At 39.0% G+C, this 25,916-nt stretch overlaps 1 protein-coding gene across 1 annotated transcript; it reads left to right on the top strand.

Moving 5' to 3' along the window:
• Positions 1-25,340, top strand: LOC119720880 (mucin-like protein). Its single transcript, XM_038190747.1, has 34 exons — positions 1-37; positions 667-783; positions 2,296-2,433; positions 3,024-3,152; positions 3,413-3,694; positions 3,829-3,936; positions 4,133-4,237; positions 4,704-4,973; positions 5,441-5,695; positions 6,369-6,433; positions 6,808-6,897; positions 7,217-7,384; positions 8,755-8,910; positions 10,081-10,546; positions 11,293-11,472; positions 11,668-11,778; positions 12,145-12,371; positions 12,658-12,736; positions 13,776-13,940; positions 14,375-14,491; positions 14,796-15,056; positions 15,955-16,107; positions 16,419-16,600; positions 17,093-17,273; positions 18,298-18,444; positions 19,280-19,375; positions 19,659-19,799; positions 20,013-20,122; positions 20,426-20,645; positions 20,898-20,982; positions 21,235-21,296; positions 21,820-22,076; positions 23,178-23,243; positions 23,426-25,340. The coding sequence occupies exons 1-33, from the start codon at positions 1-3 to the stop codon at positions 23,226-23,228; spliced, it is 5,211 nt and encodes a 1,736-aa protein (XP_038046675.1). The 3' UTR covers positions 23,229-23,243; positions 23,426-25,340.
• The last annotated feature ends 576 nt before the right edge of the window (positions 25,341-25,916 follow it).

Here is a 25,916-nt window from a genome sequence, read left to right as displayed (position 1 = left end):
ATGTTTATCTGTCTGTCGGCTGGACTGGTGCTGATCGGTACTGATGCAGTCAGCCGGGTGCCGAGGACGGTGCACAGCAATCGGTAAAGTTGTTACCAAATGATAACGACTAACGTTGGTGAATCACAGACCCCGTAAACGCTACAAAAAATATCTCCACTGAATCCGCAATATAAACAAATAAGTATAATTAAAAGCGGCATACGATTTTTTTTTTAAATATCGCAAATCAAAATAAAATCGGAAATTCATGCCAAAATAAATTTCTCCGCTATGAACCTGAACTATGAACCTAAGAGCCTGATGAAATTTCACACACTGTGAAATTTTAAGTAAAACGTTTGCGTACGGAGACTAAAAACCGATGTGCGCCACGTTAGGGGCCGCGCCGCGTTAGGGCAATCAACAATAATGTATTTCCATTTCATTAAATTAGAGAAAAGCTGTGAAAAATAGAAACATTTACACCGTGATATTTTAACAGTACCTCAAAATATATTTCCAATATATATTGAATGTGACTCGTGACTCGGACTCGGACTCGACCTGCATGAATAGGTACTCGGACTCGAACTCGGGAGAGTTGACTCGGACTCGGACTCGATGTTTGGTGACTTGAATACAAGTCTGGACTCTCTACTAATGTTTCCAACGTTATTTTTCCAGGAGCTCCAACATGCCCTTTTGGAACTTTTGACTGCGGCCAATCAGTCTGCATCACCGTGTTCTGGCAGTGTGATGGTTTCCAGGACTGTGATGACGGAAGCGATGAAGAAGATTGCGGTAGATATACTTATATCAAATAGGACTTCATTAAGAATCCAAACACCATCATGTATGAAATGTTCTTAGTACTTGTTGGCAGTGTGAAAAGCCGATGTTTAAACGGTCCCAGTTTAGTTTTGCAAAAAAGCCAACTGGAATTAAATGCTATCGAATGGACGCTTGCATGGGGAGTGAATAGTCTATGCGTGCAGATTATGAAAAACAACACTGTGTCTTGACCTTCAGATCCTGAACATTCAGCGGGCGCCGTCTATCGTGTCTTCGGTAACCCGATGTTGTATAAAAATTTTAAAAAAGCATAGCAGCTATGGACCAATCAACAGGTTTGGCCGAATATCTGCTTTAAATGGCATCACTATACTTTTAAAGGCGGCTCTGATTGGCTGGCGCGCGGGGTCGCATACAATTTAAATGCCCGGATCTATCAGACATTCGAACTTTAGTTTCTGCACGCGTACACGTTTAATCATCGTACGGAACTATTTCTCTGATTTGTTTTCGACGAAATTCGCTCATAGAATGTCAATTTTGACCAGACTAAAGCATTTTTATAACCAAAGATAAAACCAGTTTCGTTTGGTTTGAAAATTAAAAGCCAAACAAACGGTTCCAGGGCTAAAGACAGAATCAGAATCTTTTGATCTGGTAACCAGACCACGTACTGGTTGGAGTAAGTATTTTATTTCTCACATGCACATACTTCTTGATTTGTAGCAACCAACACATTAATAATGACCACACATCAACAGACCAGTGGCAATTATTCGTTTAAAAACGAATTATTGCCACGTGTAAAACTCAGGCATGGTCAGTATTTGACCTAAAAGGGGAAGAGGGTATCCTAAAGGAGAACAGAATGTCCTGTCCGGCTGGTATAATCCTGCCACACCGGCCCGACAACGCGTATTTACCAAACTGGGCCGTAAACGTACACGAAGCAATGCAAAATGAGGGTCTCTGCATAGCTGTTTTGATCAACATTTCAATATCATTTTCAAGTTTAGATGGAATTGTTTTCATTAGGCTAAGCAGTTACGGTAAATGATTAAACTTTGATCAAATATAGTCCAACAATATTTATTCGGGGCCACGCAAAAAATATACGTCCCCCGCCCAAATTATAAAAGTGGAGGAGACGACATGTTCCACGTCCTCCACCGATTGACACCCGTGGATCATTGGAGGCTGAAATGACCACACGTTTGCGATATTTCTATAACAATTTTCCTATACAAGTCATGTATGCGCATGTTGAATTCAGCTGAGGTGTGTTTCGCTTTAGAATTATACATATTTTTTTTATCAGATTCAAATGAGGCTCGACTAGTTTTCATTTTATGCATCAAAATCTTATAAAAGTATACATTTATGTGGGACATGAAATCCCCAATTAGTGGTATTCGGTGGATTTCCCGTAGGACAATGTAGGCCAACTGGTTTCTGATTACTTATGATGTATTCTTTCCATCTTCAGTGTGAGCTTCAGTCTAGTTCAATTTTACTTTTCAGTTGGTTGTCGTAATTTCTGTTTCCTTGACGGTTCGCGGGGAGGATGCTGGTGTGACGGTGCCTGCGAGCTCTACGGAGATTGCTGCGAAGACTATTACGTCTATTGCACGCTTCCAGATTATCCCACGGAATCACCAGGTGAATATGCGCCGCCTTGTATACCCTTATAAGGTGCTACATAATGGGTCTCATATTTCTCATAAACGTCATTTACCTGTCTTTAATAATAGACATAATTTCCAGCGCCTTGAGTACCTAATTGTTGGCAGATACATGCGCTATACAAGACTCCGGTATTAAGTCTAATAAGGATGTTTACCACTAACTCACACTATGTTTAACAATATAAGAATGACTTCTCTATTCACTCACAAATTAAAACCGTTGTGATATAATTCACGTTGTTGTGGCGAGTGTTGTTGTCTCAGGGATATTTAGTCACTTTAAAGGAACATACACTTAAAACAGAAGATAAAGAAAAGAAAACTCTTAAGGTGTAAACGTTAGAATAATTGAACCTACATCATAAGCATATATAAGGTGAATTTAGACTTTAAAAGGTCATTGACCGACATTTAATACTTGTGGGAAGATGAAGTAATATATCATCGTGGGCTGCCTACTTCACAATCGAGAAAATTGTTGTAGTGACTCATCTGTTTCTTGATCTAACTGTATGTCGATACTATATTTGGTAATTATTTCTGCGTTACTAATTTCTGTTACAGATGTCGACGAATGTGACCCGGATGATCCTCTACATGACTGTGATGAGAATGCTTACTGTGTGGACACGGCTCAGAGCTTTTACTGCGTGTGCAACGTTGGATATACTGGAAATGGTTCATCGTGCGCAGGTGAATATTGTAGCTGGAACAATTTATTTTCTGTAGTAGACGTACTTTTGCATTACATGTGGTACCCTAATTATTTAGAATCATGAATCCCGAAATTGTGACTGACCTCCCAAACTAATTTACTTACAAAATTGGCATATCTACATATAATCTGCACGAAGAAGGCCAAACTAAACCACAGGAGACATTGAACAAAACACCCTGGTGAAAAGTAGACTATTTACGTTTGCCTTGTTATTCTACATTAACTTTCATTGAAGATGTTGAGCCTCCGGACATTTCTTGCGCCAATAATCTGACGGTTTACACGGACTGTCACAAGAGCTTCTCAACAATCTCTCTGCCTGATGTCCATTCTGTATATGACAACTCTGGAGCATCGTACACCATCACCGTCCAAGTAAACGGCTCTCCATACGAGATTGGTGACACTGTCACTTTCGATCTTGAGACGTCTCCACATTTGATGCGCTACAAAGCGACCGACCAGTCATCGAATAGTGCAACGTGCGACACACTCGTCATCGTTTCCTCCGTGAACGGTAAGATGTGTTTAAGACCAAAGCAGATGTCTTGAAATAAGATATCTTCTCATTTACCTAACTTTCATAGTCACCGTTACATAGAAAAGTATATAATTCAAATTGCAAGTTTATTTTATTTTATTTTGATACAGACGGTGAGTCTTGCCTAGCTACTGGTAGCCCAAACAGCTGCATATGTTCTTCAAATCAGCCAAGGGATTGCATGTGTTCGTCAGGATTTTGTGGACATGATTGCTCACGTAAGATCACATTGACCAAAATCTCACTTCTTTTTATATGACTGAGAGTCATACAACCATGCTACTTTAACGGCTACAATTGCGAGCGTTTACAACGTAGAAATGATACGTCCATTTTGAAATAGTCTTCATTACGACCAATATAGTAAGTGATAATCAAATGTTAAAATTCATGTCTTATTTCCCAATGAAACAGTGAACGACGTGGGAACTGAATGTACTGGACCCAACACACCCTTTCGAAATTGCAAGGACATCAATGAATGCTTTTCAGGATTCACAGGTCCACAGTGCAATGAACGTGAGTAACATCAACACAAAGAAGGTCACAGTCATAGGAATCGCTGACTCATCTGCTGTTTCCCAAAGATGTACTTACATTTGTTGTAGATTGATTCTCATTGTACAACGAAGTCACGCAAGCCTCAATGCCCTAAACAAAATAATAGCCAATTTTATGTTTACATTACACCACTCCATTTCATGATCGGAATAATCCTGAGACACAAACCCACTTAAGCAATCAATAGAAAGGAAATGCTGTTAACGTTGCTCATTGAAAATCTGTGGTGCTTTCCGTGTTTGTTTTGGGTTGTAAAGATGAATAACATTTTACCGACAGAATGTACGGAAGATGTGTCAGTCATCCACATGATATTTAAGATGGATAAAATCTGTCAAATTTTGGCTTTTAGTAAGACACTTAGTACATGTGAATTTTATTGGAGGAATGTTTAGAAGACGACCCAATATTTGTTTCCATACAGTGAGCGCCGCAACAAATTGTCCAGAAGTTGCAAACGAGTGTCTAAAACAGGGCGTGACCTCCGTGTCAATCACGTGGACCCAAGTCGCAGCTGTCGAGCCATCTGGTCAACCAATCTTTCCTTCTGACATCACTTGCGTGGATATCACCGACGGGGCTAGTGTCACACTCACAGGGGGCGTGTTTGGGATAGGGACGCACGAAGTTGTCTGTTCTTCGGATACGCAGAACGGTGTCGTCCCACAGTGTTTGATCTCCTTTACTGTTTCAAGTAAGAGAACGAGTAGCATTACCCTAGACTGTCTACTTAATATCAATATTGATTAACAAAACATGAATTGGAATATTACTTTCGTTCTCCGACTGTAAACTAATGTACAACAACTTGACAACTTGCGTAATCCCATACCCACCATCCGAACATATTTCGTCGTATTGCTACATAGTCCCTACTTTATCCAGATATACAATTCATTAAACAAAATCCGATGTTATCATCATTATAGTATAAAGCGCCTGCTAGTACGTGTGGGTGTGTATGGTGTGTGTTCAGGGGTTGACGGGCTGCAAATCCGCCTCTTAAAGCGACCAAGGCGAAGCCTCGTCTTTTCATGAAGCTCATCAAAACCGACGCAATTATCTATTTAAATTCTGGCAGTGCTCTTGAACTAGATTTTATTGTCAAATTTTGGTCTTCATTCAGTGTCAGCTAAGATTTTGTTCTCACCTACCGTGCAGCCTATCCCGTTCTCGGAGTTCCAAATTTAGGCGACCAGTGCACCAATCCAGGACAGGAAACATCAACAGTAACTTGGAGTGTAGTACCAGCCACAGCCGCTGGTGACCTAGTCGTCACCTGCACAGATTCTGGAGATGGAATGGACGTGGGCGCATCAGGAGGTGTATTTGGAGTAGGAACTCACGTTATAACATGCACTGCCATCAATTCAGGTGGATGTGTCAGATCGAAAGCATTTGGATTCAACGTCATTGGTAAGTCATGTTGAAACGTGCAGGATCAGCGATAATAACTGATAACTACTTTTATTACATCTCGTTTATAATTATGAGCCAAACGCGTATTATCATTGGTCAATGCTCCAACGCGCAATTTTTTATGGGAAGTAAGAGTTTCTCCCGCACGCTCACATAACTAGATTTCACACCATGTGATCAGTGGTGCAGTTGCTTGTAGTATCTTTGCAAAACTTTCATAAATAGATTAACGATATTCCGCATTCCGAATGAGGGATTTTCCTTGGAATGTTTCCACTTTTGTTAGTGAACTTAACAATAGTTTATTTTGGAGAAGGAACGCAACATTACTGGTCCCTCCGTGTTGGCTTATCTCAGCTACCTTAGACGACACCTCGGAACCAGTAGTTTCCGCGACTTTCATCAAACGATGTTGTGTTGATATCATAATTACTAGTGACTGGATCTTTACTACATAAAACAAACGTCAATTATTACACGTTATAGCTAGCCTGTTATTCCATTCACTTCAAAAACAGCGGTCCTAAACTTAAAACAATTGGTATCAATATAGGACTGGCCACCGGTGTAACATTTTCAAACCACTGCATGCTCCTATTAATATACCAATGGTGTTAGATTTACACCGCAGATTTTGCAGTGTTGACATTTAACTATGCTATGTTTACAGTTGGTAATCACATTCCATTTGGGCTGGAGGTTGGCGATTCTCTTCTATCACAAGCAATACAAAAGGTAAGCATTATTTACTGACATAACGCATTCAAACACGTCAAATAAAACTCATGACAGAAAATCATTTTAAATCAAGTAGTTTTGAATTTCTCCAGTTTAAGACGCTCAATATTCAAATATTCCGCTTTACATATTTTTTAGAAGGGTCTGTGATGAATGTTTTTAGGGTTATGACTTCGTTTGAGAATGTACAAAAATATGTACAAAAATATTTGAGGTTTTAAATGTTGGAGAATAACAACTGAAAGGAAGGGAAAAGTGACTGTTTTTAAAATAAAGAGAAATGGTTCTGAAAAGAACCAAAATTCTTTAGTCCTCTGCATTTTCAAATTTGACAAATCGTTTTTTGGTTTCTTCACTTTTTATTGTTACAGAAGCAGCAGTCCAAGAAGGATTTGATATCTCCAACTATTTATCCGCCGAATTTCTTCCCCTTTTGCGATGAGCTGTTTGAGAAAATTTACGTAAGCTTCATCCCAAGATTACTGTAGGCACCGGCAAAACATTAGACCACAATGTGCAAAATGTTCAGCACAACAAACTCCATGTTCTTCAGCATTCCATGACGTTTCCTTAAAATTTCTTTAAATTCTGTGGCAATTGTTGTAATGATTTGCATTTAGATTTTTAATGAAACGATATTATTTTAACGATGCTCCCTTTTCTGTGATTGGCTATAGTTATATGATCTCGCATGTAAACATTTTTGGTGTTTTCTTGAGCGGTTTCAAATTCGTAAAAATGAAACCAAGGTACTTGTTTGTTTTTTCTCTCATTGTACAGTTCACTGACAACGGCGTGATTGTTCTGTCGAATGATAAAAGCCTCGATAAATTTGCGTTTCCTGGTACCAAAAGTCCAGCGTTTCCTAACGGTCTGAAAATGATAGCACCATTCTGGGCGGATGTCAAAGCAGATGCTTTTTCCAACAAAAGGAACGTCTTCTGGCAGGTAATGGCACGACAAAAGTGTTTGCAAGAATTTATTAGTTTTTTAGAATGTGACTTAATACTGAATCATTCAATTGATATTCCATCTCCACGAATCAAGCCTAAAAAAACCTCTGCATTTTGAATGCCAAGGAGAACATCGAACCTCAAAACTTAAAAAGTGAATGAGACAAGTGCTAATTTAAATTGTCCTTTGGTCACCGATATTTAAACCTGTATACAGGCACCTCACTAATATGTGAACGAGTGCATGGCAGTGGCGTCACCAGACTTTTCAGTCTGGGGGCGCACAGGGGGGCACCAGCATTTGATGGGGGGGGGGGGCACTTAGGTGGATACGGATCGCCGTCCTGGGGGAGGGGTCTAAGGGGAGGGGGTGCCCCCCTCCCCTTTGGAAAATTTTCGCATACGGAGGATGGGCTAGATGCAAAATGGTGCCACATTTGATGCTAAATTCGATCTGAAGATATCTCAAGAAATTGCTATTTTTGAGGTAATGATTTTAACAACGCGCAGAATTTTGCAGAGGATAGGGGGGCACCAGCATTTGATGGGGGGGGGGGGCACTCGGGGGGCACTAGGTTTTCCAGGGGGGGGGCACGTGCCCCCCCCCCCCCCCCCGGCCCCCCTTGGCGACGCCACTGGTGCATGGTATCTTAAAGGGAATGTACATCATTGGCAATTGTTGTAATTTTCAGAAATGAACTATTTAATAGATCAAATATTGTTACACTGACATGTTTGAAGTTTTGTGTTCGAAAATGCTGTAAAAACTAAGAAAAACAAAAATGTTCGAGGAGTCTGGTTCCCTGACTCCACTAAAGATGAAATGGATCAATTTATAGATGCCAGAAAATTGTAAGGTAATGGAACCACTCTAGCTGGCATGCACCCGTTCATGAATATGTAACCAATAGCAAACAAAATTTGGACTGAACAAAAATGTTAAATTGGAGCAGTAGTTGAGAAATAGTCAGGTTTTTCCTACGGTGGTCGGCCGACCACCGTTGGAAATTTATACAAAATACCAATTTTCTTGAAAATGACTTCACACCTGGTGCCATAATTTTACAGGATGCTTTAAACTGTCATTTACCAACATCCTAGTAGGGTTTTTCGTAAAAAAAGGGTTGATTTGTTTTCCGATGTTTGCAAATGTTGTATATTCCCTTTAAGTCGTCCATTTCCACTACAAGTACTTGCTGTTAGAGCATAATAATAAATGAATATAAGTAACCAGTATAAATTTAGAGATAGTAAACAAACTATTGAATGAAAAAGCCATCTAATCTCCGTTAACCTGTGCTTTTCCACAAGGATGTGATAAAACAAGCTGCACTATTTCTCAACATGGAATATTTTCCTCCCAAGGTGTATGACCAGTACGATCCCAACACCAACCAAGACATGTTAGATATGATCAAAGCCATTGTATCAACTGCCATGGGAGCTCAGAACTACACGGCAGCAGCATACTGGGCACTAGTTGTCACTTGGAGTAATGTTCAACCAGTTTCAATCGCAGCTGTGAGTAACATTACCTTTAAGAATATCGAATTACACCGACACATTCCTGTAAACATGTTCTTAAATGCAAGGGAAAACGAATTCAACAAATGACTGCCTTACAGAATGAAATTATAGAGAGTCACCCCCATTCCCAATAAAGGTAACCCCAAAACAAAGGGATTATTTATTAACAAGTAATGTACTTAATGACCTTTATTAGTTTTATCATAAAATAGGGGCAGTGAGCTTTCCATGGATATCTTGGCTATGCATCAAATTAATTTAATGTTTTGACAGTTGTATGTAAAAACCCACTTGGGACAGTTTTGGGTAAACATTAAAAGAGCACACCCAAACATTCATGTAATACAAGTAAGTTCAAGTGATATTGAACGTTATGAACAAATGCACATAACAGAATCAATGTCACTTTAATAGTCGTAAATATTCAAGATTCAGCACCTTACATGTATCAACTTCCACATGTCCACCTGCCCTTTTACAACAAATTTCCACAGCGGCGCATATCTTTGATTGCGCTTGTCATCAAAAATCCAGGTGTATCACGTAAATTGTCCACCTCGTGCTAAATGCAGACTTGCAAATCCGGAATGTGGGAGGTGGAGTGCTAAAAAACTTGTATTTTAAATCTCCCCGCTCCCCCATCCCCCTCCCCCCCCCCCCCCCCCACCCACCCCCCCAAAAAAGGGTCACAAGGAGTCATATCCAGTGACTTGGGAGGTCATTCCACAGAAAGTGATTCCGGACAGCAATGAATCTGTGGCCTTGGGCACCGTTTTGTGCCCGCGCCGCAGCCAGTGATGTTTGAAGATACGTACAGAAATTCAACTCACGCTGCGGCACAAGATGATCATTTGATGCAAATTTGTTTTGTTCTGTTTTCTTATCCCTTGAAGTTACTAGTCTTATGTCTGGTGTTGTTCACGATATTTTACCAAACTGTTCAATGAGGTTTTTTCACATATCCATTTTCAAACAATGGAACTCAATGATGCATGACCTGAGGAATGTATCCAAGATATCATTGAAAAGCTATTCCCCTATAGTTTATAATTAAACCATGCTAATGTTTATTAAGTGCATAAATTTATCTTTATGAAACCTTGGTTTGAAATGTCTTGCAAACATTTCCCATCAAATGTATTCCATTTTTTGCTAATATTGCAGGATACGAACACATTCCAGGCCATACTCCTGACGGATTCCATCCATAGCTATGTCATATTCAACTACGATCCTTGTAACATGAATTGGGACACCGCCTTTCTAGCCAACAAAAACGTCATCCTGGGCTACACGTGCGGTGTTTCTAGCCAGAGCGTATACGTGGATGTCCCTGCGGATTCGTTGTTCCGTCCAGGAAGCATCGTCGGGAATTCAGGGCAGAAAGGCCGCTGGGTGTTCCAACTTGACAGCCTCCCAGATGACTTCATCAACCCGCGCTTATCATGCCGTAACTGGCACAGTCATCAGCAACCGTATCCAGTCTTCGACGTGTACTACCCTCCGTTTGCCAACACGTGTCCCTGCAGTTTGATAATGGCCTGGTTCGATTGGAGATTTCTTAGCATATGGTGGTGGCATCCTTATTTTGTTCCTGAGGGGGTCGTCTGGGATTACTTTCAAGACAGATGTTAGTATTTTTTTCTTTTCTTTATCCAAAATAACACAGTTCAATAACTTTCTCATCGAAGTGTCTCAGAAAACGAAATAAGCAATAGACTACCAGTCTCATCAAATGTGGATATTATGAAAACGAAACTTGTTGGCCCCTTTTGATATTTTAAAACTAATATTTAAAAAAAAATGTGATTCTGAAAAGGACTTAACTGAATCGGAATGTCCGTAAAAATTGGTATTAAAGTTGCGTTCCCGTGCTTTTCAACAAATTCGATATTTTGTTTTCTTTCCATTGATGCATTTTTATCTTTCGGGGTATTATTCCCAAACCTTTTTTTTCACGATATTTTGTCGTCTGCAAATCTCTGAAAAAAAGTTTTGTTTTGGGCCCAAACAGATCCGCTGTTCGAGAAGACTCGATCTCGGTCCATACATTATCAATACTGACTGTGGTGTGATAAACGGGAATTACTGTCTAGCAGCAAATAATTCAAAATTGTAGAGTTATAATATCAGTAACTAAATATGGCCTGATTGTTTCGGTCGATGTCTCATTTGAAAGTGAAAAGTGAATGATTCTTGTATTGCTAGAAAAATAGCACGAAAAATAGCATATAGAAAATGGATCTTTTCGGGATGAAACTGGAAATGAGCACGGGGCATGCATTAAGTGAAAACAAGTCAGACAAAAAAAACATTTGAATATAATTTAAAAGGAGCACGTTTTGTTGTTGTTTTTATTTCTTGCCTTTGTTTCAGCCGTCACTTGCTTCGTGCGACTGTATCAAGCCCCGGGCACCCCTGGCCCACAATGCTGCTATAAGAGATCGACTGGTGATCTCCTGCTCGACATCAGGAATCCTCGAGTCGCTTCAGTCTTTGAGAGGTTTCCATTCAGTCCATTATTCCACACGCCTGATGTGTTTCAGAAGTGGTACGGTAAGTAATCCCAAACCAAATCATAAGATAGCTGTGAGTGAATCACTGTCGGACTTCCATTCAATGATGCATGCATGGACGCATATTGTGTTCAGTTTTAAAGATTACGGGATGCATGATGTGACTGACTACACATCGCAGGCCCTACTCAGAAAGTGATGATGTTATTTCCTGCGATATTTTTACTTTTTGCAGAGGAAGAGGTTCTTTCCCGCTATTACTGTTGTGAAAGTTCGACCCTGTGTGACCTGTATACTGAAACTCGCCCTCTCATGACTTGCTCTCACTATCTGCCAACGTTTTGGGGTAAGTGTCTTACGACATGATTGTCCTTTCTTCTTTTCTGTTTAAGTTGTGAGTGACAATGATGTTACAAAAGAAACACCTAGACCGCCATTCATACAAAACAACAGATTTGTCTTTTTTTTCAGGCTGAAACATTGTTTACTTAGGCCTACACCTCATCGGAGTTTGATCGCGTTGCTCAAAAAAGGTTCATGATCTTCGTGAAAAACGAAATTATTGTCACATTTAAAATATGATAAAAATATAAGGTCATTGTAAATTCTAGACTATACATGTAGCTTGGCCCATCTAAATCGAAAATCGAAATTACTTACTTACTAGTAGGTTCATGTGATATACTTTTCATGTTCTATCCTTAATCACAAGGTTGGTTTTGGGGAGATCCGCACGTGAGAACACTGGATGGTCTGGACTACACCTTCAATGGTCTGGGTGAATACACACTGGTCCTGATTGAAGACGTAGAAAGAGGCGAACAACTGTTCGAGCTTCAAGGCCGCACGCAGAGAGTGGTTGACCGCAAAACGGAGCAACTAACTGATGCTACCGAGTACAGCGGCTTTGCGGCTTTAGACAGTGTCAGCGGTTCCAGGGTTAGTACATGTATATAGAACTCTCATGTGTATAATAAAAATATAAACTTAACACCTGATTATGGTATCAATCTGACAAAGAAAAACTAAAGTTGTGGCGTAGTGCAGACAATCTTAGTTGAAATTAATAACAAATTTGCCATCTATTCCTCAGTAACTTATGTAAAGAAAGTGTATTTCATCATCTTTCAATCCATATTAATCTCAGCAGTCTATAATATATGTACATTTGATTTGAGATGGATGCTAACTGTGCCAGTATTATTGTGTTTTTTTATCGCAACAGGTTGAAATAAAACTGAACGAAGACGCCACAGACCTTATAACGACAGTCAATGGGGAAGTGGTTGAACCCACAATGGCAGGTAAGCTTGAAATACAATTTCCTTATGTAAAGTTGTGTTGTAAAGTACTTGCAAGCATGCCGTTCAGTTTTAAAGTTTAAAAATAACATTCTGCAAAATTTGCGATTTTTGACGTTCTGATGCTTGTGCCAATTAAAGGGACTCTTTTTTGGAGCCTTGATGTTTCTTCAATAATAACGCAGAACCTTGCTATCGCTCTGTAAACATGTTTAGAAGTTAAACATTACGTGTTCATTTCCCAAAATCAATGTTCAATTGCTAAACCCTATCAATTGAGACTCTTAACATGTTCTGCATTTTAACATGTTAACAAAGTGACAGCATATGCAGAACATGCTAGTATGCAAGTGTTATTGCTTAACACAGTATTTGCAGTGCACTGGAGCATTGAATTACAATATTGCCGTCTTGTAATTTGATTTCACAAATTATTAAACTTCCCTAAACGTATATCCTTCAGAAAATCTTGTCACCTCTTAATTAGGGTTAATCGTTGGGGTTTTTTTTCTTCATTGGCTGCTTCGTTATTGATACTCAATCAAAGGAAACTAAGTCTCAAAGGAATCATTGATTGTAAACTAAATGCATTATGAACGGGTACAGATTGTTTTTGCATCACATCAAAGATGTACATGTACTATCAGTGTTATCTAGTTCCAATTGAAATTAGTATTGTATTTTTAAAACATTTCCCTAGAAATACAAAGGATATTCACTTGTATGACTTCGAACGAAAACAAATCAAGCACGCTGTGTTATGGAATACTATAATTCACAAGTTTCGAATTATTTGCGGCTCGACAATTCAGTTTTCGCATTCTATACTGGTTCCCACCCCTCATCATGATTAACAATGTAAGGAGGGGGAACTAGTGTAACCGCCCATTCAGACAGTAGTTGCTTCCATTACAATTACACACACGGGTTGGGAATCCGATAGGAGGCAAATAAAAAGTGGATCCATTGAATAGCATGGTCGTTCAACATATTATATATCAGAAAAGTAACAGAAAGATCCGGTGTTTCGGGTTTTTTTCAGGATTGATGTTTGATGACTTAACTGTGAAGAGGGAGGAGGAGCCTTCAAAAGTGGTGGCATCATTTGCTTCAGATATCCAGTTTTCCGTCGGAGTGAACAACAGTTTTGTTGACATCACTGTCCAACTTAGCCAAGATTACAGAGGAAGGACTAAAGGCCTATTGGGTATGTAATTTTTACAATGAATTTGTTTACACTGATATTTCTTTGCGCTACAATAAATGTTCAATATAATATTATGTATTATGATGACCTAGCTAATCTTTCATTCAGTGGTAATGTTGTGGAAGGACGATCCGCTCAATTAACTAGCCCAACATGATACACTGAATCATAGATCAACCGCCTCAGGTTCCAAACGAATAATAGAAACTGGGTAACGACAATATTATTATGGAGGTAATTCGATGAATTATGTAGTTCTGTCTATGTGTTAACCTATGCATTTCGTAAAGCCATGTTTCATAAAAAACGTAGCTAGAGGGACATGAGGTTTTGCATTTACTTTGATTTGAATCCACCAGCACAAAATCTCTATAACCGAATGACTGTAGCTCTTGCCATTGTAATTTTTATTTGTTTTTGGTTATTATCATCAGGTGTTTGGGATGGAAACAAGACTAATGATGTCCTGAAGCGTAACGGTACACTTCAACAACCCACCGGTGCTGATGGGGAGATGCTTGAACGCGACTACTTTGATTTCGGCGAAACCTGTAAGCAAACAGAATCCTCAAATGTGCTTTGACATGCAGAGATATGACATTAACTATCTGTACTTGAGGGGGCATCAAACTTATATGTGTAGATTTTGCCCGTACCAACGGTCCGGAGATTGGCTGAGTGTCATCAGGGGTAGTTGTTTGTTGATTTGCTTCGAAAAACCCACGTATGCATGTGTGAGTTACTGAGAAAGCAATTAAGTACCCGTTAGTACAGGCAACATTCGAATTTAAGATTTTATGATAGCGAGCGGTTTTTGTGTGTTTAACTTCTTAATGTTTCCTTGGTACCATATAGGGCGTGTTTCCGTCAATGATTCCCACTTCTACTACTTGCCACCCGAGGAGAGCTGGGACAACATGAATGACCTGTCCTTCCAACCGAAATTCCTGGAGGATTTACTAAACAGCGTGGATGCAGAGACACGCCAAAAGGTGGAAGAGGTTTGTGGGGAGAGCAGAGAGTGTCTGTACGACTCGTTGGCACTGAATGATACGTCAATCGGAATGGCCACTCTGGAACTTAATGAAAAGAACAGTGCAGACCTCGAATCAGCAAGTAAGTGCGATGAAAATGTACTTAGTTGGATAAACTGAATGAATTTTAGTATTTGCTAATTTTGGGGAGCATTCCCGGATATACTAAAATAACACATCCCTTCTGATGAGCTTTTAAAGCAAAGTGGGAAAGGGAAAATGCATTTTAACTCACTGTGAAATGCTTATTTATAGAACAGTAAATTGACCTCAAGCCATCCTACACATGTATAGGTTTTCTTACCCAATTTCGCAACTTGTCACAGAAAGAATGTTCATTGCACTTAGGGAGGTTTCAGTGACTTGAGTAGGAATAGGGTTTCTAAATTGCAGTTAGAGCATTCCATATGTGTTCAACTAAGCGTGTGGTCAAGATTTTTCCTGCAGAAAAATTCTTTTTCGCCAATTTGGTTTTCGATTTCGTACCGAGTGGACGAATTTGATAGAAGTATTCATTGGGAGTCATCTGAATTTCGCATTTGCATTTCGACAAACGTCAATTGAATTGGCGATGAGAAAGGCAGTTTAATTCAAATAATTTTATACGTTTTAATGCCTTTTCATGTTTGAAATATTTCCACGAACTGATCTTACCAAATAACAGATCGGTCAATTTGATCTCCACAGAAATATCTGTTTTTTACGCACTATTTTATCGGCAATGATCCAATATTGACTTCCTTTCAACACATTGACTCTTTTTGAAAAAGTTCTGTGGTGCATTTTTGCATACAGTTATATTTTTCTTTGAAATGGCTGTGCATTTCTTTAATAAAACTTTATCAAGATTCTTGTCATATTAGTCTCTGCTTTTCGAATCGAAGTGTAAGGGATAACATAAGAAATCTGAAGGTTTTTTCAGCAAACTCCATGTAACACATGCACAACCTAACTTAATAGTGGACGCGATTATTTTCCAGCCAATTACCCGCCCAAATGGACGCCCATTGCGAGCATTAAGGCAACCGTCGGACAGACACTCATCCTGCAATTGGAAGCTATGGATCCAGATGGGGACGAGGTTGCATATCACCTGCTCGAGGCGGTTGAAAGTGCCGTTATTACAGAAGGAGGTTGGTGAAACAGGAAGAATTTGAAGAAGCTTTTCTGCATTACATTTTCGTTTTAATTGATAACTTACATACCGCACTTATTTTGTTTTTCAAATAGCATGTTTCCATATGTAAAATCATTGGGCCTTAAATTTTAAATCATTGCAAATCCTGTTAATCTTTTCAACTTACTCTTCTGAGAAATTTCCTTTTTTATCATCTCCGCTTTCAAAAATGTGAAGTTAATGTCAAAGGCGGTATTCAGTAACTTCATTTCGGTTAGAGCTGTGGTGAATATTACTGAAGTAGGCCGTTTATATTTCTCATTACAGATGGCCTTTTTACCTGGACACCAGTTGACAAGTCAAAGGTCAAGGTCGGTTTCTTAGCAACAGATGGACGAACTAATTCTACAATTGAGCCAATAGTGAATCTTTGTGACTGCCAAAATGGCGGAACGTGTCTCTCGGATCAGTATGCTGACGGTACCAATCTCATTCAAGACCGCTTTGGGGTAAATGAAAACAATTTGTCTAGCTTTAAAACAAACCATCCACTATAGTCTCATAATATTCCGACCTATCACGCTATGAATAAAAATCTCCGGTGCGATATTGTCACACAGTTCAAATGTATTAGTCAAAGTCCAAGAATTATACGAAACACTAACAAATAATATAACACAAGAACCATTTCAAAAAGTCATGGAGAACAACTGGAATATGTAAGTTTAAACGTGCATCAAATTGACGTGAGAAACAACTGTCCCCACCCAGCGAACAGACAGTGGCGGTACAGGGTGCATTGACTACGTTGTCATCCACCCACAATCCTTTGCGCCTTAATTTTAAACATGATTCTGTGCAGGTCTTGATCAAACAGTACCAATGGTCTAGCTTGGAATCAGTAAGTATTTGAGGACAAGTTCTCATTCTCAAAGTATCAATTTCAAATGCACTGTGCATGCTAGTGTCAATGATATGTGTGTTTGCAAATTGTTCATCAGGTTTTGTTGTGCGAGTGTGAGCCAGGTTGGACCGGAGAGTTCTGTCAGACAAACTATGACGCGTGCGCAGACAGTCCATGTTTCCTGGGCGTCGAGTGCGTAGATGAAGACCCGCCATCTTTGAATAGCACATGTGGATCTTGTCCAGAGGGACTTGAAGGCGATGGAAAAACCTGCACAGGTAATAATTCAAAATGACATGATTATACCGTATTGATAAACATTTTAGAAAATATAGAGACTCACGTGTGGAAAAGGATTGAAATACAATGTATATTTGTTAATGGCCAGGGACAAAATAAGCCATGTATGCGACTTGTAATCTTTCTAAACACAGTGATGATTGGCGTACTCAATAATGTAATGACACTAATAAGGCAGTTTTTAACCAGTTGCAAGAAATAATGTGTATCCCTATCCGTCCTGGCCGCGAATTATTTTTTTTCCAAACAACATATGTACGCAGGTATATATTACCCTGAATTTCCATGATTTGTCGAGCAGTTCGAAAGCTCAGTTGAATAGGATTGTAATTTTGTACCGCGAGGGATCCTCGCGGTATGGGTTCGCATCACCATTTGTACTCGAATTTTTTGTCTTTTCTAATCTGAGGCTTTGGAGGATTTTTTTAAGGAAAATAAAGTCAGAATTTCATTTTTTGCGAATACCTTTCTTTTTTTTCAAATTTATATATTTTTTCTCATGAGAACTAAAGACCAAAACGTCATAGCGTACACCCCATGCGGATGTCGTTTGAAAAAAAATCGCGCCCTGGCCACTACACAAATACCATAACGATGGACTATCCATGATCTTCAAAAGTACAAGATATTTTCCCTGACGATTTTTTTATATGTATTAATTACTTTAACAAAAAACGTACTTTTAATTCAATATTGGCATCTTCGAACCTCTGTAAAAAGCTTGTATTTTGGTTACTTTTACAGACAGAGAGATCCGCCCTGATAGTAGAGACTGGGTCCCAGTCGGTCCCTTTGTTACTATTCGTTATAAACGGCGAGCAACAGTCTACGCTGCGAGGAATGAATTACTGTCGAGCAATTATTCTATAAGCAATTATTCCATAACTTAAAAGTGGTCAGAATTTTTGTATTGCTAGAAACATATAAGTTTAAGTAAGCACATTTTTCCGTGTGATATTTAAAATTAACAACATAACTTTAACGTTCATTAACTCCCTGCAGATATCGATGAGTGTGAGTTGTACAAAGATGAGCCAGCCAGCAATGGCGGGCGTGGATGTGATCAGATCTGCGAGAACACCCTGCTGGGTTTTAAATGTAGCTGCAACACGGGATACTATCTGGACGAGGATGGGAAGACTTGCCTGGGTATGTTTGATTGGAGCAGGTGGGGTATTTCTTATCACGATGCTGTTACTGCAGGTGAAGTCAATAATTCTGATGTTCACAAGGAGGGACGTGTAGAGGATAAAGCAGGGAGGGAATGCCCTATGTGATTCTTGTTGAAAATTATCTTTGACTTTTTAAATCCACAGCTGAAAAAGAATGTGTCAAACCACAAGAATGTATTAAGATAGGAATGTAAATAATGTGATGTGTCGGCAAGACTGCCAGGTTTAATGTCAATTCACCCTGTTCCTCAATAACATAAATTTGTAGAGTGGCTTCATTGGATTGCGGAGGTGTAGATTTTCCAAAATGCAATCAGAGCGTCATAAAATCGAATGTGGCTGCTGGTTGTATGTTGTATTCTAGAGCAGGCCATTCAACCCCTTTCGTCTCTCTGGAGATTGAAAGTCACTTGTGATGAAGTAACACCCCACCCGGGTAAACAGAAATGATCTAAATCATTTCATTCCAAGGAGAAACCGGTCAGAGCTACCAGCCTGATGAGCCATGGAGACAGAATTGTTTTTACTCAATAAGAGTCAAGAACAGATTTAAAACTTCTCACCAAGCTACCAATAGCTTGCGTTTCAGGTTTCAGGATAATTTCCATACTTAAGGTAAGATGAATACAATACATTGGGAAAAACTTTAACGGAACTTGAAATAATAGTATTGGGAGGTTAGACAAGAAGCCGAAGCTTGAAGTGGGTCTGCCCCTGGGTCTGTTACATGGCTCTAACGTGTTTGACGAGTATTTTGAAAACTATGCCTACTCTTTCTTAGCCAATTGTGATTTTATTTCACCTTTAAACAGAACTATTAGTTTCCAGCTGTTTGAATGGAGGGGAATTTGATGAAGACACTCGTGAGTGTATCTGTCCATTGATATATTCTGGACCTACCTGCGCAGGTACGTCAATATAGAATCGTGAAATGAATTTGAAAGTATTATAGTAATCACGTCATTAGCTTCATGAATCTCTTTTGTGTCGCGATGCATTTTACAATATTTCAATTCAGTCTTGATTTTACAGGCAATTGATTGAAGGTCATCGTTTGCACAATATTCTTCATTAAGACATTCAACCGCCAAAGCTTTGTCACTCAAGTATTTATAAACGCATTCATTTGGCGGACGGAATTACTGATTACGGTCTTAAGTAAATAAACTCTTGATTTTGTTCTTTTTGCAGATGAGAATCCTTGTTTGTCTAATAGCAGTTTATGTTCAGAGACTGGTCAGCATTGTTTACCAGATGAAAACGAAGAGGGCTTCGCATGTCACTGCCGCGGTTATGAAGGATACGTCCAAAGCGACGATGGGTCGTGTAAACGTAAGACAGCGTATTTGACTTAAGTTCATCTATCTTTCTTCATTATATGACGTCATGGTATAAAATACCATTAAGGCCTATAAGTTCCTTACAAATACAACTGTACTCAATTCAATGGCATGCGAAACTGATCGCCCTGTCCGCAGCTTTTTTTTTATTGTTTGTGAGGGTGCGATTAATAACCATTTTCATAATATGTTTGTTTATTTCTAGAATACCCTTCAATTGGAGTGGTGATCAGAGCACTATTGAACTTCTCCGATTCCTACACGAATCCAACGTCTACCGCGTTCAAAACCACTGCTGCAATGTTTGAACGGGCGGTAATATACTAAGCTAAAATTAACATGAGAATGTTTTGTTAAAGAAATATCTTAATTACCTTTAAAAAGACAATTCACAGAGGTGACGGGGCGGGGAATGAATTTTGTAATTTTGACATGGTCACACACATACACAACCCAGAACGCCTTATGCTCTGCTGACAAAAGGTATACTTTATTTGGCTTCATTTATCTAATTGAAACTGCCACCTAATGATCCTTTTAGAAACTGGAAGTTTGTTCTGAAGCGAGGAGAAATGACATTGTAATAAAGGGCAACTTTTCTTTGAATCTATTGTTTAGATCATGAATACGCTGGAGGCAAATCCGACCACAAGTAACGCTGTATCAGTGCAAGTGACAAAGATGGAAGCAGGCAGTTTGATTGTCACGTTTGTGGTATCATTCCCTGAGAATGGAGCGCCCTCTCTAGTCAACCTGGAACAAGTTTTGTCAAGTAGTGCCAGCCTGATTGATGGCAGTACAACGATTCCTATCGATCCGGAGTCAGTTCGTGCTCAAGGTATAACTGAGTGTATATCTATCTCGGGAAACCGGTTTAGATTTTATTTGTTTATTCTGCACCGTAGAACAATCCAATACAAATTAAATGTTACTACAGTAGATTACACTAACAAGCTTCAAAAATGTCAGCTCTTTCGAAAATTAAGCATACCAAAAATCAGTACCTTGCAACAGCACAATCGTACTTTTGTTTGGTTTTTTGTTGTTATTATTTAGATAACATAGCAATTTTCTTATGTACTTATTTCAGAGGTTCTGACAACCTGCCCCAGTGATCACTGCCTTAACGGTGGGACATGTGAAAGGCCCAGCTTCTCCCCATGGTTCATTTGCAGGTAATTGGGCAAATACAATTCAATCTTGCCAAGGAAAGTAATTCTGATTCAGCGCATTCGGGAGGTTTTTGTATTCAACGTTGTTGCATAAAAACTGTGTGCAGGTCGAATCATTGCCTAGTAATAGATTTCCATGTTTAGGATAAAGTTATAGTCTGATAGACAATTAATAGACAGACAGATGAATAGATGATCTGCGTCGACTTATTGAAGATGTGTTATTCATCAACTGTATGTGTCATGTTTATTTAGTTGCTCGGCTGGATACACCGGGGAGCGATGCGAGACGCAGCTTGATCCAATACCAAGTGATGGTAAGTGCATCATCATGTATTTGATAAGGTTGTCATCATGCATTTCATAATATTATTATCGTCAGGATGACTAAAAGTGCTGTACGCGGTGCGATCCTTCTCAAGGTTACAAACATAGAAGCCGAGACAACCTTGGACAAGGCTATGTTAACTGGCAAATTTGTTCACATAAATTTAGGGATTGTCTTAGTCTAGACAATCAATTCTCGTCCAGCAGAGGAAAAAGCTATTAGGATTATACTCCCTACAACATTGTTATATCTTTTTAATGGCGGGGACTGTGGGACATATTCACATTGCCATTTAATTCCAATTAATGCAGGACCTATGGAAAAAGTACAATTTAAGACAGATTTTAAGTCATAGTCCTCTAGAGTCCATCATCTCAAGTCCATAAAGAGTTCTTTAGACCAGGCCAAGTCACGATCTATTCAAATTAAGCCTCTGCAAGTGTACGATTCTACATTTGTAGTCATTTCATCTGGCGATTTAACACATGTTATGCTACTTCCTTCCGACACAGGTGGTCTGCCTACCGTCGCTTTAGTGTTTATCATCCTATGCTCCCTCTGTCTTGTCCTCGTCGTGGTATTTCTGCTTCTCTACATTGTGGTTCGGAAAAAGAACAAAGTGGACCCCGCCTTCAGCGGCAGCCAGAGCCCGTCGGGAGACGCTGACAGTCTTGACCACCGTGACGATCACGCCTTGGTGCCCGTCGAAGAAGGGATGAGAATGAAAACTCTGCACCGGGAAGCCTTCCTGCCACCAACCACTCGCAAGGTGAGACGACACCTAGGCCTACAGTCTAGCATATGCGAAGAGTTAAAGTGACTAAACTTAATTTTGGAGTAAGATATTGGGCATAGACCTTAAATTGTAAAGTGATGCAACCGAAGCATACTTTAACCTTGGTGTTCAATAAAGCACATCGAACTGAGATATATTGAGCATCTAAATAAGTATGATATCAGTCCATGAATTCAAATTATTCTACAAACGTATTCACCTCAACTGCTTTTACATTGTATATTGAACGAACGCAGGCGCGGATCGGGGGGGGGATCAAAACCACCCCCCCCCCCCCCCAGGCGCGGTTCTAGAACCAATATTTGGGGGGCTAGCACGGTGGATCCTGATTTTTTTCAGGGAGGCGTGCTGAAATGTTGACCGGTTATTTTTTTCCAGACACGTAGGCCTCCGAAAATCAATAGGTGGAGGGGGGGGGGGGGCTCATGCGATGTTTTCAATGGGGAGCGCCAATAAAATCCTAAATCATTCACACTATATAAACTAATGCACCCTTGTCACGGCTATTTCTTCTTTAGGGGGAAACCGTTCGCATGTACATCACAATCCTTTTTTTTACGGAATTTATTTTGGGGGGGCTAGACAAAAGATTTGGGGGGCTACAGCCCCCTAGCCCCCCCCCCCCCTTAGAACCGCGCCTGCCCCCCCCCCCCCCCCCGCGCTTACACATACGCGCGTACAAATTATAACAATTATAGTAGAATTATTAACTTTATGTCCGCCCGTCCGCAAAAATCGGACATAAAAAAATCTGGCTGGTCTGACACCCCCCCCCTGCAAAAAATTCCACGACCCCCCCCCCCCCCCTAGAACATACTTAGATTTTTTTAAACTAAAATCTGATAACATCAGTTCTCACAGAAAGAACAAAAATATTACATGCAAAATGTTGGAATATCAAGTCGGGAAGCTTTTTTCTCTTCCGTGGTTTTTGTTTGACGATTTTTTTCTTTTCATGTGCTCAAGAAAAGTTCTTTGTTGCTGTCTTTCTTTTTATTACACTTTGTATAAATCAATACAACAACAAAAAGCCTGTGATTGATGTATATTTCTGGATTTGTGGAATATCAACAGGATATGGAGATACGTAAGATAACCGTCAAGGAGGACATTAAGGAGATTTAACTTGAGCCATATTGCGTAAGTACATACGTAGAATTAAACATGATTCAGTTTACAGCAGTACTTTCTCTTTTATTATTTAATCTTTCCACGTGGAATACTGGTATTTGGTAGTCTTTTCCAACAAATGACGTTAACATTGAATGCTTATACCAATCATTTATCGTGCTCAACGTAACAATCTTATCCTTTCATTCTAGACGGACTGAAGGCAATGGTTGCAGCTGTCGTGACATTCTCTTCATACAACGTAACTAAGGATGAACTTTTGTAACGTCTCTTGTCTGGTTTTGTACAAATGTAGAGATGATTGCTATTGGTTCATAAAATGTCAATCTCGATTATAGATTGTGTTTAATACGCAATGTTAATTTTTGAGTAAAAATAATTCAAGCATTTTACAGAGCATATAAAAGTATCAAATGCGTTTGGTTTTACAATAAGGTCAACGTAAACAATCAAACACCTCGTGAATCATTCTTTAAACTAAAAGTGGATTTTGAGTTACATTGCAACATTTGTAATTTGTCAAAAATAGCTCATAAGAAGAGCAAACGTTTTACAGATCGAAGTTCGCTGAACTTTAATGACGTATTCTGGTGGAGAATAAAGAGGTTGATATGAGACCGTTCTTTGAAGAACTATTAATAATAGTAAACAATCGTAGCAGTAGTTATTACCACATGGTGTTACCGCAAACCGAAACGATAGACGTATTTTCACCGAAATTGCCCGTCTTATCTTACACCAGTCGAATTTTACTTGAATAAGCCATTGGTAATAGGCCTACTTTTGTCATTTCCCTTCATATTAAGACTATTCAACACCCAAAGCTTTGAGAACGATTTATTGTAATGTTTTGCATGTAAATACGCTATTGGTTTGATTTTCATTGTTGCTTTTGGTAATTGTGACTGTTATATTGTCTAAGAAGAAGGTTAGTGGGGTTTTGTTACTTTTCAGATATTCAGGCGAAATAAGTGCATCATTTTGGTATTAACCTAATTAGTTTTACCCAATAATAATTCATTGTATGTAGGGTCTGAGGGACGTTTGTTGATTTCTTAACCCAAAGTTCTCGCCCGTTGTTCATTTTGGTAATAACAAAACTATCCAGATAATTTGCCACTTTTGTTCGCAAAATGATTCCCCTATAGAAAATATATAAATACAGTAGTTGTTTGTGTAGGGAAAGTGGCCGCTTTGCAGGGGCAGATCCAGGATTTTGTTAAGGAAGGTGACCATTATTGTTTTTATTTGTAGGGAGTATATGAACTATTGCAATGCCGTAATTGAAGCTGCATACCCCGTGTTCGTCAAGCAAAATGGACTTTTTTCTCCTATCGAATTTTCAATTTGAATATTTTGTTTTAACGAAAAACTAGCCTAGTTTATTCCAACTCTAGGCGTCTGTAACCCTCTAAAACGAAGCTTCCATTTTGCGCACAAAATTAACTCGCCCTGCAAGAGCCGCTTATAGTAGGTTCGCCAATAATTTGGAATTTTTAAAGAAATAATTCAAAAACTAGACGTTGGGGTATTGTGTTTTTGTTCGATGTCTCATTTCAAAGTGAACAACTATTAAATTGCTAAGGAAAATAGCAATTGAAAAGACGCATCTATTTTTCGGGGTGAAACTCCTCATGGTACGAGGCATTAACTAAATTAATGAAATTCATAAGCGCGTGGGCGCTGTATACATCCGCCCATGACATCGCCTTCTCTGTTTCCAAAAAGTGAAAATGAAAATCTGAGACAGCTATGTTTGCAAACTGTGCCGCCGTTTCCTCCTGTTTCAGTGCATGTATGAAAGGAAAAAGTGACTACAGACCATTAGCGGCCGTTTCAACTCCTGGTATGCGTGCGCATACATCCTAACGTCATACACTAAATCGTCTATGGTGGATGTTGTTCCTGCATTATTTACTGTTTGTCCCATACTCAGACTTAATTTTTTGAATTTGTTTTTTCTGCAATTATATATGCAATACTCAGAATTTTGATTGTTGTGAGCCGACGAATGGGCGGTTATACCTTACTTGAGAACTTAATCTCGATCAAATTAATGATACATGGTAAATGAGATTTTAATTAAAGAATTTGCTTGCAAAATTATACTTTGTGCGTGTCATTTATTTGTTGCAGGCCTGGTTCTCTCATGAATAAGTTTACTTAATAGTGTTTCAATACCGACAAATAGGTCACATGAAATAAAAATCATTTACATAGGACAGATTATCGAAACATTCGATGATGCAAAGCTTACTATTTTAAAATTATAAAAATTAAGTAAGTTAATTAATTGTATAAAAACATTCACAATGTATTAACAAACACTTTAATAACGAAAACTTTGCTTCAAAAGAGCAGCAGATAAAAATCGTATAAAAACATGAAACGAAGAGGGTATGTGAAATGTCAACTGGGAAGGGAGAGGGTGAAAGGGGAAGGGTAAGAAAAGGAATACGAACAAACATAGAATTAAATCATTTCAAGAACAATGCTTTAATATACATGTTTAAATATAGTCATGAAATTCAATTAAATCAAGTAAGAATGATAAAAAGTTTCTGGATAAGATGTTTCTAGGCTTAAACAATGGAATTACACAAACAAAAAAGTCTAAGGGATACATTACTGTCTTAAGACATGAAACTGACAATAGGACAAAAAAACGCTATGTGGGAAGTT

The sequence above is a fragment of the Patiria miniata genome, unplaced genomic scaffold, assembly GCF_015706575.1.
Source record: "Patiria miniata isolate m_02_andy unplaced genomic scaffold, ASM1570657v1 HiC_scaffold_9, whole genome shotgun sequence".
Taxonomy (NCBI): Eukaryota; Metazoa; Echinodermata; class Asteroidea; order Valvatida; family Asterinidae; genus Patiria; species Patiria miniata.
The sequence above is the reverse complement of the archived record's forward strand: the minus strand, read 5'-3'. Positions and strand labels throughout refer to the sequence as shown.